The sequence below is a fragment of the Cynocephalus volans genome, chromosome 10, assembly GCF_027409185.1.
Source record: "Cynocephalus volans isolate mCynVol1 chromosome 10, mCynVol1.pri, whole genome shotgun sequence".
Classification (NCBI taxonomy): Eukaryota; Metazoa; Chordata; class Mammalia; order Dermoptera; family Cynocephalidae; genus Cynocephalus; species Cynocephalus volans.
The window spans coordinates 96,874,068-96,893,674 of NC_084469.1; the positions used below are offsets into that span (position 1 = coordinate 96,874,068).

At 46.3% G+C, this 19,607-nt stretch overlaps 1 protein-coding gene across 1 annotated transcript; it reads right to left on the reverse strand.

The window, feature by feature from the left end:
• Positions 1–9,274: 9,274 nt before the first annotated feature.
• ARRDC5 (arrestin domain containing 5) lies at positions 9,275–18,020 on the reverse strand. Its single transcript, XM_063109057.1, is given in 4 exon segments — positions 9,275–9,346; positions 9,348–9,803; positions 15,762–15,964; positions 17,759–18,020. Coding segments are annotated over 4 exon segments (984 nt in total). The 5' UTR covers positions 18,012–18,020.
• Positions 18,021–19,607: the final 1,587 nt, after the last annotated feature.

The following is a 19,607-nucleotide window of genomic DNA, read 5'->3' on the forward strand; positions in this document are numbered from 1 at the left end:
CTCCGGAGTGCGCTACGGGGCCGGCCCAGAACACGGCATTCTAATCAACTATGCTAACCTGCCAACCCTCTTGGCTGCTTTTATAGCACCCTTTTAAGCTTTGCAGTAAGAGAAACTGAGGCCCAGAGAGGAGATAGAAATGAGACTCAAACCCACAACTGCAGCACAGGCCCCTCGCTGCCTTGGGGTATAGAGTCCGCTGTCACAAATCAAGCCTGCAGTGTCTCCATTCTGGGCTCAGACCATCGTGGGTCCCCATCCCGGCTTGGCCACTCACTGGCTGGTGATGTCACCCGACACAGGTCTGCATCTCCGTGATGGGTCTCTTTCTTATAAGCCAAGGCAGGAATAATAGCCACTGTGGTTCATAGAGAGGCATATAGTGCAGGGGTTAGGGAAGCATCCTGGCCATGAGAACCTGGGAAAATTGCCGCGTGTCTCTGAGCCTCAGTTGCCTCTTCTGTGAAATGGGTTTGATAATCATCGCCCCTCATTCACAAGTGATGGAGAGGGTTAAATGAAGCAATATATAGCAAGAAAGCTCAACATGGGGTCTGGAACAGAGATGTCTTTCATTATCACTAGGCATTTGCCACATGCTAAGCTTTGCCTGCCCAGACATATCGAAACTTCATGCTCATCCTGGGAATCAGCCACTCTTGTAGACCCATTTGCCAGTGAAGAATATAACCAGGGAGGGTGAAACTTCCTCAGAACGACACAGTTCAGAGGTGAAGCCTGCCGACAAAAGTCTGTGAATGAAAGTGCCTGAGGCAGGGTGGACAAGCATTTGCAGGGAACCTGCCATCTTCCTGGCACCATTCTGTGGATACGTATGCAAAGAAGATGCACAGAGGTCTTCACAGAGCTCCCAGCCTGGTGGGGAAGATGAATGATGATTTCACAGAGCAATGCATGGAGGAAAATAAACATAGTGATGTGTCACAGAGAAACAAGGCATGACTTTAAATTGGTTGGTACAGGAAAGCCTCTCCTAGCTAAGATCTGCCAGGTGGATATCTAGGGGAAGAGGATCCCAAGCAGAGGACACAGCCTGTGTAAAGGCCCTGGGGCAGGATCCTGCCTGGCATGTTGGAGGAACAGCAAGGAGGCCTGTGTGGCTGGAGCAGAGTGAGTGAGGCGGGGAGAGGAAAGAAGGGAGGGCTGGGAGGGGACAGGGCAGATTGTGCAAGGCCTTGTGGCTGCAGGGAGGACTTGGGCTTTTCCCCTGAGGAAGGTGGGAGCCATGGAGGGCTGAGGGTGGAAGGAGGATAGGACCTGACTCAGGTGCTCTCTGGCTGCTGCAGACCGTGGGGGGCAAGGGCAGGAGCCAGTGGACCAAGGCAGAGGAAACTGTGCTGTTCCAGGTGAGCAATGTTGAAATCGAATGCAGAGTGGAACGTTTCAGAGTCTAGCTATATTTTGAAAGCAAATCCAACAGCATTTGCCAAGGAACTGGTTGAGGAATGGGGCATCTTAAAATGTGTCCACAAATTCTTTGACATTCCTTTTAAAAAGTGGATCCTAATTCAGTTCCCCATGAGGGTGGGCTGGATATAATGATTTGTTTCTCACAAATGGAATATGGCAGAAGTGATTGTGAGTGACTTCTAAGACTAGATGATAAAAGGAATGGTGGCTTCCTCCCTCCTCTCCCTCTTGAATCACTTGTTCTGGAGGAAGACAGCTGCCACATTGTATGCAAGCTCAAGCAGCACTATGGAGAGGCCCACGTGGTGAGGAGCTGAGGCCTCCAGCCAACAGCCAGCAAGGCAGCCAGCTTGGGAATGGCTCCTCCAGTCTTTTTTTGTTTTTGCTTTTTGTTGGTGGCTGGCTGGTATGGTGATCTGAACCTGTGATCCTGGTGTTACCAGCACCATGCTCTGACAAGTGCACTAACTGGCTAGCCACCTCTAGCCCCAGTTGAGCCTTCAGATCAGGCAGCCCCAGCCAACAGCTTAACTGCAACCTCAGGAGAGACCCTGAGCCAGAACCACCCAGTGAAGCCATTCTCAAATTCCTGATCCTCAGAAACTGTTGAGATAAGAAATGTTTGTTGTTTTAAGCCACTGAGTTCTGGGGGTAATTTTGTTACATAGCAATAGCTAACAGATACAGAGAGGCAGAGAGAGAGAGATGTCAAGGATAATTCCAAGGCTGAATTGAAAGGTGATGCTGTGAAGTTCTCAGTGCAGTGCCCAGTACATAGAGGGAGTCAATACCCCAAACTGGTTGTTATTATTATTATAGCCCTTGCTGGCCAACCTTCAGTATCCAGACCCAGCCTTCCCTAGGGGAAAGGAAACAGTCTTCAGTAAGCCCCATGAACATCAAGCCTCCATTTCCCATCACCATCCTCTATACACCATTCTTTCTTTCCTCCTTCGTCCAAAACTACCAGCTGAATTTCCCATCCTGGGGTCCTTCCTATCGGCTTCACTGTCAGATGCAGACACAAGTTTGTTTGAACTGGTTTTGAGTCCTGGCTCTGCAATGTGTTTGCTGTGTGACCTTAGGCAAGTTAACTAACCTCTCTGAGCCTCCATCCCTGGTCATTGGTAATAGTACACCTAAGAGGTTGTTGTTTGGACTTAATGAGATGATGCAGGTCAGAATACAGTCAAGACAGTGTCAGGCCCAGAGAGGGTGCCCAAGAAACATGAGCTAGATTACTATTTTTGTTATTCAGTCAACAAACATTTCTTAAATGCCTACTGTGTGCAGGCAAAAAATGCAAGGAGGTTTCCACCCTGCACTGTCCAGTATCATGGCCACTGGCCACATGTGGCTGTTAAGTAGTTGAAATATGGCCAGTCCAAATTGGGATGTATTGTAAGTGAAAAATACACACCTGATTTCAAAGACTTAGTACAAAAAGGATGTAAATATTTTATTCATAATTTCTAAATATTAATTACATGTTGAAATGATAATATTTTGAATATGTTGAGTTAAATAAGATGCATAAATTCATTTTGCCCATTCCATTTTTACTTTTGGGGCGAGGGTGGGCAGCTGGCCTGTACGGGGATCTGAACCCTTGACCTTGGTGTTATCAGCACCATGTTCTAATCAAGTGAGCTAACATTTTTACTTCTCTTAAACATGCCTATTAGAAAATTTAAAATGACATATGTGGCTCGCACGATTGTCCTATTGGACAGCACTGGGTTAGAGGAAGAAATGGACATGAATCGAGAAATTTCACAATAAAGTGTCAAAATGCATCTCTGACAAGTTCTACGCAGGAAAGTTACATGGCGGCTATTTAGTGGCGCTCAGAGAAGGCTTCCCCAAGGGAATAGTGCTTGAGCTGAGATCTAAGGATCTGGGGAGTTGACTAGGCAGAAAGGAGAGAAAAGTGTGCCAGGCAGAGGGAACAGCCTGTGCAAAGGCCTGGCAGTGGGAAGGAACATGCTAAGAACATGGAACCAAAAAAGGGCCAGTGTGGCTGAGAGTGAGTCTAGGGCCAGGTGACAGCCACAGAGAGCCACTGATGGGTTTTTTAAACAAGAGGGTGCTGCAATCACAATCACATTTTGAAAAGCTTTCTCCTGGCTTCTGTTGGAGAACAGACAATAGAGAGCAGGAGCACAAGCTGGGCTCCTGGGATGTGGCTACTGCAATAGTCCAAGCAAACATTGATGTCCACGATTGTGGTGGTAGCCGTGGACACAGAGAGACATGGACGGGTGTGATAGATATTTAGTAAGTCAAACATACAGGACTTGGGGGAAGAAAAGGCCAGTGATGATTCTCAGGTGGGGTTTTCACTGAGATGGAGAGCTGAGGGAGGAGCATGTGAAGGTAGGGGAGGGGGTAGTTGAGATGACAGGTTTAGCTGTGGCCACATTGTCTCTGTCCCCAAAACATCCAAGGGCCTTTATAAACGTAGCTATTTGTATGATCAGGGTAGACTAGTGGCTCTCAACTGGGGGTCATTTTATCCCCCAAGGGACACTTGGCAGTATCTGGAGACATTTTTGGTTGTCACGAGTGGGAAGGGTGCTACTGTTATCTAGTGGGTAAAAGCCAGGGATGCTGCTGCATATCCTGCAATACTCAGGACTGCCCCCCATAACAAAAAAGCATGCAACCCCAAATGTCAATAATGCTGAGGTGGAGAAACCCTAGAGTAGACCAATGGGTGCAATATGAAATCCGCCATTTCAGTGGGAGTTGTTGATTCGATAAAACTTTATTTCTCACATATGCAACAGTCCAATGCAAATCCAGTTTCCTGAGCTGCTCGCCTCCAAACAATGACTCAGGGGTCCAGGCTACTTCCATCTCCCCCAGCTCTGCTCTTTCCTAAGTCCCTTCTTGTGGAAAGTGTTTAATGGCTCAGGCTGGAAGTGACTTATATCACTTCTTCCTACATCCCATTGACTAGAGCTCAGTCACATGGCTCACCTAGCTGCAAGGGATACTGAGAAATGTAGTCCAGCCATGTGCCCAGGGGGAAAAGGAAAACATTTGGATTAACAAACGATCCAGTCTGTGCCTGAATTATTATTGTCTTCACTATTTCTGTTATTATTCAGAACTAGTAGCTTTTTGAATATTTTCTCAAATCTTCACCCTTTGTCCCATCTCCAAAGAGAAACACTCCAAACAATTCCCCGTAAACAATAGGATCAGGTCCAATGCCTTTGGCCGAGCGTTTCCAGAGTTCAAAATATGGGGCCGGCCCGTGGCTCACTCGGGAGAGTGTGGTGCTGATAACACCAAGGCCACGGGTTCGGATCCCATATAGGGATGGCCGGTTGCTCACTGGGTGAGCGTGGTGCTGACAACACCAAGTCAAGGGTTAAGATCCCCTTACCGGTCATCTTTTGAAAAAAAAAAAAAAAGACAGAGTTCAAAATATGGTGCAATCAGTGGGATATGGGGTGTGGAAATGAACCTTGAAGATTATCCCCATTTTAGGACCTGAGAGAGGAGGCTTGGGGAAGGTGAGAGGCTCTGCCTGGCGTGGCTGGAAGGCTTCCTGAAAGAGGAGGCATTGATGCTGTGGCTTTGAAAACAGCAGAATCCGAAACTCAAAATCAAAAAGGAGTTGTCAGGGAGGTGGGAGTAGAACAAGAAGATTACAGCATGGGAAAGTCCAGGGATGAGGGTGTTTGAGTAATGAGGAAATGGTCAGCTATAAAGAATGTTGCAGGGTTATCACTTATTTGTGGGAGCTAAAAATAAATATAAATATACAAACAAATAAATGGGGGGGGCGGGGAAGAAAACACAACAATCACAACAATTCCTTGAACTTAAGACAAGTGAACAGATATGATGTAGTTGTGGGGGAGGGGGGGAAGAGTAATGGGTAAAGTGACATGAAAATCAACTACAATGTATATTGAGAAGTTAAAAAAAAAAAAAGAATGTTGCAGGGAGATTAGAAAGATGGTGGGGGGTGGGGGGACTAAAGAAAGCTCCTCTTTGCTGAACAACGCAGGTGGCAAGTGTACGAGTGTCCACAGGATTGGCAAAAGCACTGTTTTTTAAAAAAATATTTTATTTTATTTTATTTTGTCGATATACAATGTGGTTGATTATTGTGGCCAATTAAGCACTGTTTTGCAACCACCAGTATAAAAACTGATTCAAGCCAGAAACACCCATGGATACGAAAACCACCAGCTGAGGTTGGTCTGATGGTAGTGGGTTATCAGTACTTATTAACATTAGTGTCACTGAAGTTAGTAAACAACCCCCCACTGATAAATGTGGGTGGAAAAAGAAAGGGGGGGAACCCATTGGCTGCAAGGTTGTAAGAGACAAGATATTCACACAGCCTCTTATTACAAACAGAAAGAGGCATCTGTAATGGGGAGATCTGGCTGACACCCCCTTATCCAAGTGATTAACATTCACATCTTAGGCTGTTATTTTATGGAATTCAGCTGATGCGTGTAGATTTTATTCCCTTAATTTTTGGTTTAAATTAGACTGCATGACTTTTCTATCAATAACAAATTACTTATCATAAGCTTGGGGCCAAAAACTATTCAAAAATAAGTTCTAGGCTAGTAAAATGAACAGTCTCATTTCACTAACAGTAGTACTGTCAATAGCCAAAGGATACTTTTAGGTTAGCACCGTCAGTAATTATTAACCACAACAAAAATGCTCAGACTGTTGAAAATGCACTGAATGTGGATATGTTCGTTTCCCATGGTAAACTTCATACTGGTTTTCATAATGGATGCTGATGAAAATAAAAAGCCATGTTTATTCGGGTCAGAAAGAAAAAAAAATTCACACTATCACCAGTAACGGGACAAATGATGTCATGTGCCTCCTGATACCATGCACTGAGAAAGACAAAACATTGACTTCTGAAATGTCACTGCCGAAAAATGCATAACCTGAATCAGACTGTGGGAGGGTCTACGAGACAACCTGACCCCCTAAGCTTGAAAACATGACAGTCATAAAACACACAAGAAGGCAGGGGGAGGGCTGGCTGGTTAGCTCGGTTGGTGAGAGCACAGTGTTATAACACCAAGGTCAAGGGTTCGGATGCCTGTACTGGCCAGCCCTTCCCCCTCAAAATCCCCCCCAAAAAAGGCAGGGGCCAGCTCTAGATTAAAAAGAATACTAAAGAGATAAAACAAGAAGACTCAAGGTGTGTTCCACACTGGGTCCTGGATGTCTCCCAGCTTTGAAGAAAGCAGAAACCAAATGCAGTGAACACAGACTCTATAGATTTATTTCTGAGGTTGTGGGGTTGACCCCGACCTGGCCTCCAGAGCCTGCAGGACACCCAGGTTGGGGCCCAGGACATTGGGGCAGAAAAGACCATCCCAGCCCACTCCCCCACCAAAGCCTCTTTGTAAGTTTCTGGGAAGTGGGTGTGGCTGTAGGGTGCCCTCCCTGGAGTTTAGATTCTTTTGTCCACTGCAAAAGGAAGATCACATCTCCAAGCCAACAGGTGCACATCCCCACCTGGTGCAGCAGTGACCCCCTCTGGAGTGATAGGACCGACCCCCACCCTGGCCAGCTCTTGCAAAATTAGCCCTAAGAATGCGACTTAAAGTGAGGAACCCAGGCTAGGTCTCTCCCATTTAAAAAAAAAAAAAAAAAGAATTAGAAAAAAAAAAAAATCTCTGCATTCTATCTACTGCCCTGGCTCCCAAAACATTTTTTTTTTTTTTTTTTTTGGAGCTCACTGATACAGCCAGCAGAATCCTTGAACTTGGTGTTACAAGGCTGCACTCCCAAAAATTTTTTTGAACTAAAACAAGTGTCTCAGTTGGCGTCACCCTACAGAGAGGTCTCATCTTCTAGAATCTTCCGGAATGCTGCAGGGCCCACCATTGAAGTACATAGACCTCATGCCTGCACAGAAGATAGAGACAGATGCGGGTATATTGCTGCCTGAGGGTGGCTAGAGAAGTATTTCAGAGACATTACCCCAAAAAGACAAGCGCCTGAGCTCATTCTTCCATTCCTGACCATACAGGGCCTTTTGAGCCATTTGGATTTAATTTCAAGGACTGTGGGGACTCGATGGAGATTTCAAGTTCAGCAGTGGGGTGGCCTAGTTGGTGTCTTCTGGTTGCTCCAGGAATATGATTGTCAGATTAAATCCAGGACGACCAGTTAAATTCGAATTTCAGATAAACGATGAATGATATTTTGAAAAGCGTTACGTACATCCCGAGTGTGGCATGGGATATACTTACACTGAAAAAATTTGTAGCCTGGCAGGTTGGCTCAGTTGGTTAGAGCGCAGCGTTGTAACACCAAGTTCAAGGGTTTGGTTCACTGTACTGGCCAGCTGACAAAAAAAAAAAAAAGAAAGAAAGAAAGAAAAAAAAAGATTGTTTCTCTGAAATTCATTTAACTGGGTGTCCTGGATTTTTAGTTGCTGAATCTGGCAACCATATCCAGGAGGATAGAATGTGGGGACGAGGGCAGGAACTGGGAGATCGGGGCAGAGGTACTATACTGGTCCAGGTAAGTGATGATGGTGGATCAGACCAGGGCAGAGGCAGAGGAGAGAGAGAAGTGGGAGCAATTTGGGTAGATTTTGGAGAAAGACCCCCTCTGGCTTTTTTTTTCTTTCTTTCTTTCTTTTGGTGGCTGGGATCAAACCCTGGACCTTGGTGTTATCAGCACCACGTGCTTACCAACTGAGCTAACCTGCCAGCATTCCCTGCCCCCAACCTTTTTGATGGATTGGACATAGGCAGACAGTGTGGGTTCTTCACCTGGAGGACTCTGGCTCTTACCCTGTGTGAGGCGGAGGACCCCTAGGAAGGCTATTGGTAGAGATGACGCAGGATCTAACTCAGGTAAGAGACCCACAGAGCAGATGTGGGAGTGAACAGCAACCAGCCCCTATGAATTGTCCCAGTCCAGGGTCTCCCCCTCAGCACGGTGGACACTGGGGCTGGATCGTTCTCTGCGGTGGGGCCTTCCTGGGCACTGCAGGTGCTAAGTAGTGACCCTGGCCTCCACCCACTCTGAGCACCCCCGCCGGTCGTGACAACCACAAATGTCCCCAGACATCACCCAGGGTCCCCTGGGGGGCAGAATCACCCCAGGTGAGACCCCCTGCATTAGGGAATTCCATTGATTCCCAAGAGACTGTGTCCCATAATCACCTGCCCTACTGAGGTCCTAGGAGGCTGCACACATTTAAATCCACACACTGAGTGGGGGGGAGGAGGTAAATTTTAGAAACTGGGGTCGCCCTGGTTTGTACCATCTGCTCCATTGGGAGTCTATTCTGGTGTCTACTGTGAGCTAGGGAGGTAACTCGATTTTTTTCCCCAAATAATGAATGCAGGGGATGTCAGTGTCAGCACTGTGGACATTCAAGGCTGGCTCATTCTCTGTTGTGGGGCTGTCCTGGGCACCCCAGGTATTGAGCAGCATTGCTGGCCTCCACCTACTCCATGGCTGTAGGACCTCTTCTCCCCCCAGTTGTGAGAACCAGACATTACCACTGTCCCCTGTAGGGAAGAATCACCGCCAGTTGAGGACCCCTGGTCTAGACACTGAGAGCCCAGTGAGGCTGGAGCAGAGACGGGGGGAGACTGGCGAGGAGATGGCGTGCTAACCAGGGCTGCTTGTTTCCCTTTGTCCCTTCCTGGCATTTGATGATCTTTCTTGGGATGGGAGACAGGGATGCCAAGCCTGCTGGAGCTGGGGAGGTTGCAGCCAATGCACTGCCTATGCCAAGACTCATCTAAGAGTCTCTTCACAAGACAAGGGACTTCTGGTAGAGTCTGATAAAGCTTTTAATATTTAGACGTTTGGGCCCTTAATTCTGGTGATCCTGGCTCGTGGGTGATACCGCCCCCTCCAGCAGCATGCAGCCGGCCGAATTCACTGGGGGTGCTGGTGATAATGATTGGAACCTTGGCCTTGACACTGGTCAGGGACCAGGGCAGGTGCACATTGATGACCAGTTCATAGTGCGTGTTCATGATGTCACTGTCCTGGGTGATGCCGCTCACAGACAGCACCGGTGGCAAGTTGAAGGTGCTGACGATCTTAGTGGTGTTGAAGGGGATGCTTTGGGTTTTGGCTTCCTGCCGCAACAGCTCGCTGCTATCTATCCGCAACCGCCGCTCAGTGCTGGGCGTGAAGCCCACGCAGTGCACATGGGCGTAGAGGGCAAAGATAACCGTCTTGATGCATTTGTTGGTCTGGTTGTTGATCTCCGTCCTGACGACGACCTTGTCTCCCGGTGTGAAGACGTTCTTTTCCATCTGGATTTGCAGGGAGACGGTGCCCTGACTGCAGCAGTTGTAGGAGACTTTCTTCTCAGCCTCCACCAAGAGGGGGTTCTACAAGAGGGAAGAGAGAATGGACAATCGTGAGGGACTGTGGCCACAAGACCCACTCGTGTTCCTGCCATCCCACCAGTAGAGCTCCTCAAAGCCTCTGGGGCTTTGGGGACTCTCCTGTGAAGGGTCGCAGAGATGGAAAATGGAGCCTTGGAGATTTTGCAGCTCAAAGCCTGGTGTTCATCTTCCAGCTTCCCTTAATTAAGGCTATTTACCATTCTGAATATCAATTTTTTTAATCTGTAAAATAGGCCTAAGAAATCCACAAGACACACAAACTTAATGTTCAGCTCCATTATTCACTCACTGTGTGACCTTGGGCAAGTGGCTTGACTTCTCTGAGCCTTGCTTTTCTGGAAGACAAGGAATGTCTTAAAGTCTAAGCCCAAGACCTAGGGCTCATCCAGATATTTCCAACTTAAGGAGAAAATATTATGGGGCTCTGAATCATGAAAAGAAAACTTTAGAGTTGAAATTATGAAATGTGGCTGAATAAAAGCCTCACCATGCAGTGTCATATCAACAAATCGGCTGCTGGATTCCAAAAAAAGTCACATATACATTATATCTGATGTGCAGCTTAGGTAACATTTTATTTATTTGTGGATAACACAGAAAAAGATTTGACATGATGTGGGGTGGGCTTTGACTGCCTCTCTCTTCTGCTACCTTCTGTTTCTCCTTCCAAAGGAATTTGATACTTCTACAAGTGTGTGTGTGTGTGTGTGTGTGTGTTTTCCCTTTAAGCATAGAAAAATAAGTAAATGGGAGAGAGAATAATGTAACAAATATTTCCCAACTCCCCCTGCAACTGCCCCATGAGTTACATCAAGCTGTTTGAAACTGGCCATGGTGGGAATGTTTACACCATGGAAATTGGCAGACACTGTGAATTAGTGCCAGTCTGCACCAGAGCGGGTTGTTAATCATTTACTAGCACACCACTGCTATGTTCCTTCTCCCTGCTCTCGCAGTGTTTAGGATTTCTCTCTGCTTCAGATTTCTGCTCATTTAAGAAATAAACCATCCGTGGAGAAATTTTTTGTTAAGAAAGAAAACAACAGTGTGAATGTACTTTATTGCTACTGAACTAGACATTCATAAAATGGCTAATATGGTAAATATTATTTTGTGAATATTTTACCACAATTCAAGGTAAAACAAGAATAACAATAAATCGTCAGAGATACAGTTGAGGTTTCTGCAGACCCCTCTCCAATCCCATTCCCCATTCTCCCTCCCCAGAGATAATCATTATCCTGAATTTGCTGTTTATCATATGTATGCATTTAAAAACTCTTAAATGTGATTATGAAATACAATGCAGATACAGAAAACTCCACTAGACCAATGCATAACTTAGTGAATTATTGTAAGTCCAATTCTCCTGTAAACTCCACCCAAGTCAAGAGGAAGAGATTTGCCAATTTTCCCCAAAGCCTCTCACTCATGCCCAGTCCCTCCCTCTGCCCTAAAGTGCAACTATCCTGAATTTTATAGTTATCAGTTCCTTGTGGCTACACCCATTTATTCATTTATGTAGGTGCCTAAACAAGATATATTATTTCAGAAAAAAAAAAAGTGTGTAAAGAATAATAAAACGAGCCCTTTCTCATGCAAATCTTTATATTAGGTAGGAGTACATCTATTTGCTGTAGGAGTATATAGCATCATCCTATGTATTTTAATACTGGTGGCTCGTTGGTACAGGGATCAAACCCCGGACCTTGGTGTTATCAGCACCATGCTCTAACGAACTGAGCTAACCAGTCAGTCCCTTAATACTTTAAACAAACTTTATCAGGCTGTGTATGTTACTGCTCAACATTCTGTGTTTGAAATTCATTCATGTTAGTGCCTGTCATTCTGGTTCAATTGTTTTCACAATGGCAGTTATGTGTATTACAAAATAATTAGTTTATCCATCCCTCCTACCTCCATGTTGGACATTTATATTGTTTCCATGTGTCTGATATCATAAAAGTGTTATAAGGAGCACCCTGAAGACATTTTTCTTGTGCTTAACACACACAAGAGTTGCTCTAGGACAGGGCTGGTGGGCTTTTTCTGTAAAGGGCCTGAGAATAATTATTTTAGGCTTTGCAGACCACATACGGTATTTTGCATATATTCTTCTTATTTGTGTTTTTTTGTTGTTGTTTTTTGGCAGCTGGCTGGTACAGGGATCGGAACCCTTGACCTTAGTGTTATCAGCACCACACTCTAACCAGCTGAGCTAACTGGCCAGCCCTACATCCTTATTTTTTAAGCCACAACTCACAGTTAAAACACAGATTTTAATATTACAACATAAAATACAAATCTATATTTCCATCTACATCTATGTCTGTGAAAAAGAAATAATTGTCTTGAAATAGTACTTGTTCTTACCACATGCCTGCTGATATTTTCTGTTGTACTCTATTCTGTGTATTCCATTCACATATAAAATGTTGGTTGCAACTCTTCGAGTTTATTTTTCTGTTATTTTTTATTGTAGTTACTCTATTCTATTCTATTATTTTGTTTTTAAAAACTTGGTTACAACCCACCAAATTAATTTTTTTTCTGATCCTTTCTATCCTATCTTACTTATTCAGTAATATTCTATTCTGTCCTACTCTGATTTTATGAACATAACGTTGTTTGCAACCTGTCAAATTTATATTTTCTGACATTTTCTATTCTGCTCTTTCACTTTAACAAAGTTGATTGAGGGCTGGCTGGTTATCTCACTTGGTGCTGGTAACACCAAGATCAAGGGTTCCAATCTTGATCAGACTGGTCAGCTGCCTGCCCCCGCCCCCATAATAATAAATGGTGGATGTAACTCACTAAATTGACTTTTTCTGATATTGTCTATTTCTGGTCTTGCTTATTCTCTTATCTCATAAAAATGTTTGCATCCCTCTACATTGATTTTTGCAATCTACTAATGGGTCGTGACCCAAGATTTGAAATATACTGCTCAGGTCAGGTGTCTTTTCTCTTTGAGACCTTGGGGTGACCCCTGACCCCTTCCGACCTCACCTCCCACCCTCTGCCTCTGGCCCCTGCCTCTCTTCAGCTTTCCCACGAGCTCCCCCTCCTCTCTTGAAGGCTAATTACAGGCAGTTTCATTCTAAATCTCTCTAGTCTTATTCGAAAATTCGTGGTATGCATTAGGACACTGCAAGCGTTAATGAACCCACTGCCCTAACTCAAGACAAAGCCACTAGTTCTGTCTTGGTCCTGAAGAAGGTATCAAGGGGTACAAATGGGGGCCCAGCAGAGACCCCCACACCAAGGCAGACGGGGTGGTCAAAGTACCCTGATTCCCAAAAATGTTGGGGTGCAAACTCAACATTGGATTTCCCGGATTTGGGGTTTTTTTTAGAATCTCATATTCCTTTTCTTCTACCAGTATTTATTCGCATCTACTCAATGCCAAATTCAAGGAAAAACCCATGGCAGTGAAGACCAGCCAGTTCCTGCACTGGTGGAGAAGACAGACCCTAAAAACAGTACATTTGGAAATGGACCATGTCCCTTCTGATAGGGACAGTGATGAGGCTTTGCAGGACGCAGAACAGGGGCTCCCTTACAGTTGATGCTTAGGAAAGGCCTTTGGGACAACTCCTTCCTCAAATGGTACCTATTATTGGTAAAGGCAGTTGGGCGCCTCTTTCAAAATTCTACAGGTACAAAGAACGGAGGGAACGTTGGGAAATTGAAACCCTGCATACATTGCTGGTGGGGATGTAAAATGGTGCAGCTGCCTTGGAGAACAGTCTGGCAGCTCCTCAAAAGGTTAAACATGGAGTTTTCTTATGATCCAGCAATTCCATTCTTAGGCATATGCCCAAGAGAAATGAGCACATATGTCCACGCAAAGACTTGTACATGAATGTTCATGACAGCACTGCCCATAATAACCCCAAAGTGCAAACAACCCAAGTGTCCATCAACAGATGAATGGATGAACACAACGGGGTCAGTCCACACACTGGAATATTACTTAGCCATGGAAAGGAAGGAGGCAGAGTATCCCTTTGACTGGATAACTCTTTAACAATTCCCTTACCAACAAACACTTAGGCTGTTTCCAATTCTTTGCCACTATAAATAGTGCTGTGAGAGGTCAAGTCACATATATGAAAGAATACCTATAGGAGAAATTTCTAGAAGGAAAATGGCTGGGGCAAAGTGCATGCTGGTTTTTTGTTTTTTTGTTTTTTTTTGATAGATATGGCTAAATTGCTCTCTATGGGGGTCATGGCAGTTTATTTGGCCATCTGCAATGCAGGTGAATGAAGATGTGGTTTCTGAGCAAAGATCTGAAGCTTGACAATGAAAGATAGGAAGGTCCTAGTGCTCTGGGCAGAGGGCACAGCACATGCAAAGGCCCTGGGGCAGGACTGAGCCTGGTGCATTGGAGGAACAGCAGAGAGGCCCGTGTGGCTGGAGCAGAGGGAGCAAGGGGGAGAGAGGGAGGACGGGAGGGCAGGGAGGGGACAGGGCAGGTCATCCCGGGCCTTGTGGGAAGGACTTGGGCTTTTCCCCACAAGAAGGTGGGAGCCACGGCACAGTACTACCCCAGGGCCTTTGCATGTCCTCTGCCCTCCTCCTGAAACTCTCTATCTCAGATATCCCATGGCTTTCTCCCTCCCCTCTTTCAACTTTCTGCTAAAATGTCACCTCCTGGAAAAGGACTCCTTTGACCAGTCTGGTTAAAACAGTACTGAGTACTTGAAAAAACACACTATTTCCAGACTACCAAAATGCATCCGTGATAACCCTGTTGACCACTCTTCCCATTTGCTAGGTGTCTCCTACTTGTCACCACTGTGCAGAGCACTTTGTGGTCCTCATGACCTTCCAACGAGGGAAATATTATCAGCCCCATTGTGCGGATTAGGACACTGAGGCTCTGTGAGTTGCTGTTAATTGCCCGAGGCCATCCGGCTAATCAAGTATCTGGCGGCACATCTGACTCAGTGCTCATGTTCTGCCCAACTCCCGCCTTGTGCCCCATGTCCTCTAGATTAGCTCTCAGCAGGGGGGCCCAGAGCGGGGACATGGCGCGCCCAAGGTCACCCAGGAAGCAGGTGAACTGTGGTTAGCCAGGCTCAGGGCTGGTCCACCCTCCAAGCATCCCTGACCCCTCCTGGGACCCTCCCTGACCTTTATGAGGTGGGTCTCTGACGACAGTCATCACATCTCAATGCTCTGCTAACAAGTGACTTCCCAGGGAGGTGAGGTGGCCTTGGTCAAAACGCTTCTCCACCCACTGCAACTCTGCCTTGGCGCCTGGCCTCAGGATGAGGCCCAGACACGGCACAGCCCTTCCTTTTCCTGGGACTGAGGCCCAGGCATCTCTACCACCCAGAAGGTCACAGTGGGGCCTCTTGGTCTTGACTTACTGGCGGGGTCTCCCCTGGCACTGTGGACACTGGTGCTGTCCTCTGTGGCGGGGCTGTCTGGGGCACTGCCGGTGCTGAGCAGTGTCCCTGGCCTCCACCCACTCCATGCCAGGAGCACCCCCAGTTGTGACAACCACAAATGTCCCCAGACACTACCAAGTGTTCCTGAGAGACAAAATTTCCGTTCCCTTTTTTCTTTTCCTTAGCTCATACCCCTTTTGACTTTGGGGGCTATGGGGGGCCATCCTGGGCACTGCAGGGTGCTGAGCAGCATCCCTGTCCTCTGTCTACTGGATGCCAATAACACTTCTGGTTGTGACAACCGAACATGTCTCCAGACGTTGCCAGATGTCCCTTAGGGGGCAAAATCGCCCCTGTTAAGAATCACTTCCTTCCTGCCCTGGTTTCTGACTCACCTTTCATGAAATTGCTGGGCCTGAGGAGCCGCTAACACCCTTCCCAGGTTGGGGCCTTCCCTGTTGTCTGCCCGCCCACCTCCCCCCTTCCTCCGTGGAGCGTTCAGGACACTCCCACCCTGCCCCTCCCCCATCGGTACCTGGAATGGCCTTTCTTTGAAGTCTGAAGTCCCTTGAATCAGTAAGTACATCCTCTTCTTTGCTAAAATGTGTTCCCGGCCCATGCAGGAAGCTTGTACGTAGTAGAAGACGTGGCCAATTTTGCTAGCAAAGGTAGAAGGAAGCCTGGGAGGTAAGTTGAAATGGAAATCAAAGGTGTGGCTGCCTGCACTTAACCAATTATCTGAAAGCGAAACACACCGATGCCATCAGAAGGTTCTAGAATCTTTCTTTTCTTCATTTTTTTTCCCCCTTTATTGTTTTGGTAGGCAGGCGGGTTCTGGGCTTGGTTCATCTGTCCCAGCTAAGCTGAGCTCTGTGTTTTTAGGGACCTGCCCAGCCCATAAATATTAAGTGGGCAGAAGAGGGAGGCCCTGGGTGGGTGATGTGGCTGAGGTGGTCACCCCAAATCACTGACGGGGACTTGCATACCCCCGCTCTGGGCCTGAACAACTGGAGGTTAGGCCTTCGGGATTCAATGGACACAACTTAGGGACTGGCCAGTTAGCTCCCTTGGTTAGAGTGCAGTATTGATAACACCAAGCACCAAGGTCAAGGGTTCAGGTCCGCATACTGACTGGCCAGCTGTGAAAACAGAAGCAAAAAATAACCCCACATCTTGAGCACTTACTGTGTGCCAGAAATGGTTTTAGGTGGTGTGTATAGCAGTGAGCTAGGTAGACAAAGCTGCCCTCATGGAGCTTGACCTTCAGCACATGGCATACAGTAGGTGCTTAATTTTTGTTGGTTGACCAACTGAGTGACAGCTGAGGACCAAAGAGCACCTTCTCACACCACCCCCATTTCTGTTTTATTTTCTTTCTTGCATTTATCCGAAACCCTCTTATTATCGCCCAACGGATACAATCCCGAAGACACCAGAGACCCTGTTTTACTCTCTGCTGCAACCCCAGCACCTAGCACAGTGTTTGTGCATCATAGGCTCCCCATAAACGTTGGTTCAGTCAGTGAATGACCCCATCATAGGTTTCAGACTCATGCTTTTGAGGGGAAAATCAGTCTCTTGGAAATGTGAAAAGGGCGTGTCTAATGCTGGCAGTTGTTATATGGGGAAGGGGAGTGTCTCGGTAGTAATGGAAAGAATTGATCCTTATCGAGCACTTACAGCATGCCTGGCATTATTCTAAAGTCCTTTACGTGCCATGAAATCATTAAGTCCTGAAAACAATCTTACGAGGTAGGACCTCTTCTTGTTCCCATTTTACAGATGGGTGAACTGAGACAGAGGTAACATAATTACAGAGTATTCGTGTCTGGCATGTTGCCGTTCATCCCCCAGATATGTGCATGGCTGGAGTCCCTCCTATCACACAGATCTGTGCTCAGTCGTCACCTCTCTGGAGAGACCTTCCCTGACCACCCTATCTAAAATTTAAAAAGTCTCAAATTAAACTTTGTTCAGCCAAGTGTTGGCCAAGTTTTCCACTTGACTGCGAATACCCGGAAACATCCCCATGAGCACAGTTTGAAAAGGACATACAGTTCCCCAGCAAATCAGACTCTGATGTCTGTTCAGACTACAGATCTGAGCAGGTGGAATTGGGGACTAGTTATTCCTTCCTGAGAAGGTCTCCCCTACTCTTCTGCTTCCGTTGTCTTTCCCTGTGAACACAGAACTCCTTATTTTGTGTTTCTGGGCTCCACTGCCAGAGAGAGACTTATCTATAAAATAACAAGAAAGATTTTATATGGGCCTCTCAAAAGCAGTCATTAGACTAAGCACATTTCCCAAGGGGAACTTCCAATTTGAATATCTGGATTCCAGTCAGCTCCTTATGTCTTGTTATTTTTGTGTTACATGTATCTGATGGTCATTGTTCTATATGCCTTCCTTCCTAGAAAGGAACCAGGCTTCTGCCAATTTCTGATATCCCTGGGGGTTTGTTGATCGACTATCAGATGTGTTTACCTTCCAGACCCTGTTATGACTAGGTTTGGCTGCAGGCCTCATCCTTACCCTGCACTGGGAATGTCTTTGTCTTATGCACATAGTCGGCTTTGTTGTTGCAAATAACATCTCTGCTGTAATCGCGCGATGCCCCGATTTCTTCGCTCCACTCGACATAACCCCTTCCCACGAGCTCCACCTTCACTGTGGGGTCCACCAGGGTGCTGTTCAGGGTTAGAATCACCTGCCCTTTTATGCTGGAGCCGGCCAGGTACACTGCATCCTTGGGCAGCACTAATTCAATCGACTTCACCACAGACATGGGGGGTTGGGGTGATAGAGAAACATCCTTCCCCCTCCCCCATGCCACTGAGATTCCCAGTTCCTGGGCCATAGTGAGGTCACCCATCTGTGACATCACTCTGCCAGAGTTCCAGGAAAGGGGACCAGGAGGGGAGGCAAGGCTGTTGTTTGGGGTGAGTAGTTGCTTGGGAATCTCAATCGCCAGGAGGGGAGGCAAGGCTGTTGTTTGGGGTGAGTGGTTGGTTGGGAATCTCATACTGGAAATAGCAGCCTAACCATTTATTTCTAGGAAATAACAAAAAAATAAGACTCCAACATTTCTGCCACATAGCAAACGCCTATCATCATGTCAGGGGTTTAGGGACCTCCTTGGGAAGAATTCTTATTAACTGGTATGGTAGGCATTATCAGATCTGCGGATAGATGAAGTAAGACCCAGATGATGTGCCCAAATACCAATGGCCAATGTGGTATGTGTACCTCTTGGATTTGCATATTGGTTTGAGGTCCTACACAGTCATTTTCATTTTAATGGCTCTACATTTATATATCAGTCTGTATTAGAAAAAAATTACGGATATGGCCAAGACATGAAACCTGGTGTGTACCGAAGATGCTCAGAGCACTGGGTACTCAATCTAAACATCAGCACGTCACAAGCCACCATCTCCGTACGCGATGGACATTTCTCTTTATGTCCCCATCTATGTGTGCCCTATTGGATGGGAGGTCCTTCCAGGATGAGTCCTTGTCTCAGTAAACTTTGTGCCTACCACTGTCTGCCTGACCTAGGGTCTGACTCAGACAGGGCAGAGGTCAATAAAAGTTTGTTGAATGACTTAATGATTTCTAAGATCATATTATTTTGTGAAATGGAAACTGAGGCCCTCTGCACTCTCGTGGATTTTCCTGGTATTGGATTTGCACGTGGGCTGGTGCCTAAATGGGAGGAATGTTAAAGCAGAAGAGGTGCTAGAAAGTACCCGTTCTCCAAACTCAGTCTTCACCCATTATCTTTGTTGTATGAGGATACTTCAAAAAGTTCGTGGAAAATGGAATAAAAAGAGAATATACTCTTTTCGTGACCTTTTTGAAGACCCCCTCATATCTTGCTTTGTTTTACGTGATAGCTTTTGTGAGCATTGACATCTTGTGCCCCCTAAATGATTGGTAAGCTTCTTTCTGAGATGTCTGGGATAGTGTCTTATTCATGTTTTTCAATTATTAACCTGAGCAAATTTGAGAAAATTTTGACTTTCTCAAAATGACTAGGGAATTGGAACCCTGAATCACCACCCCTCAAGGTTTTCTCTGCAGGGAAAACCAGACACCTCTTTCTCTCTTTTTTTTCCTGGTGGCTGGCTGGTATGGGGATCTGAACTCTTGACCTTGGTGCGAGAACACCAACGCTAACTGACTGAGCTAACCTGCCAGCCCCAAGACACCTTTTTTTGTGTTATTCAACTTCTGCTATCCAAGATGCCTGGGCTGTGCCCTGCACCAAGTATACATGAAGAGTGTATTTCCTCTTTCTGCCATGTTAAGTTTTTCCAACAGCAGGCACAGATGACACACTGTCATAGGAAGAGCAGCTTTCTGCAGCAGGTGCCCTCAC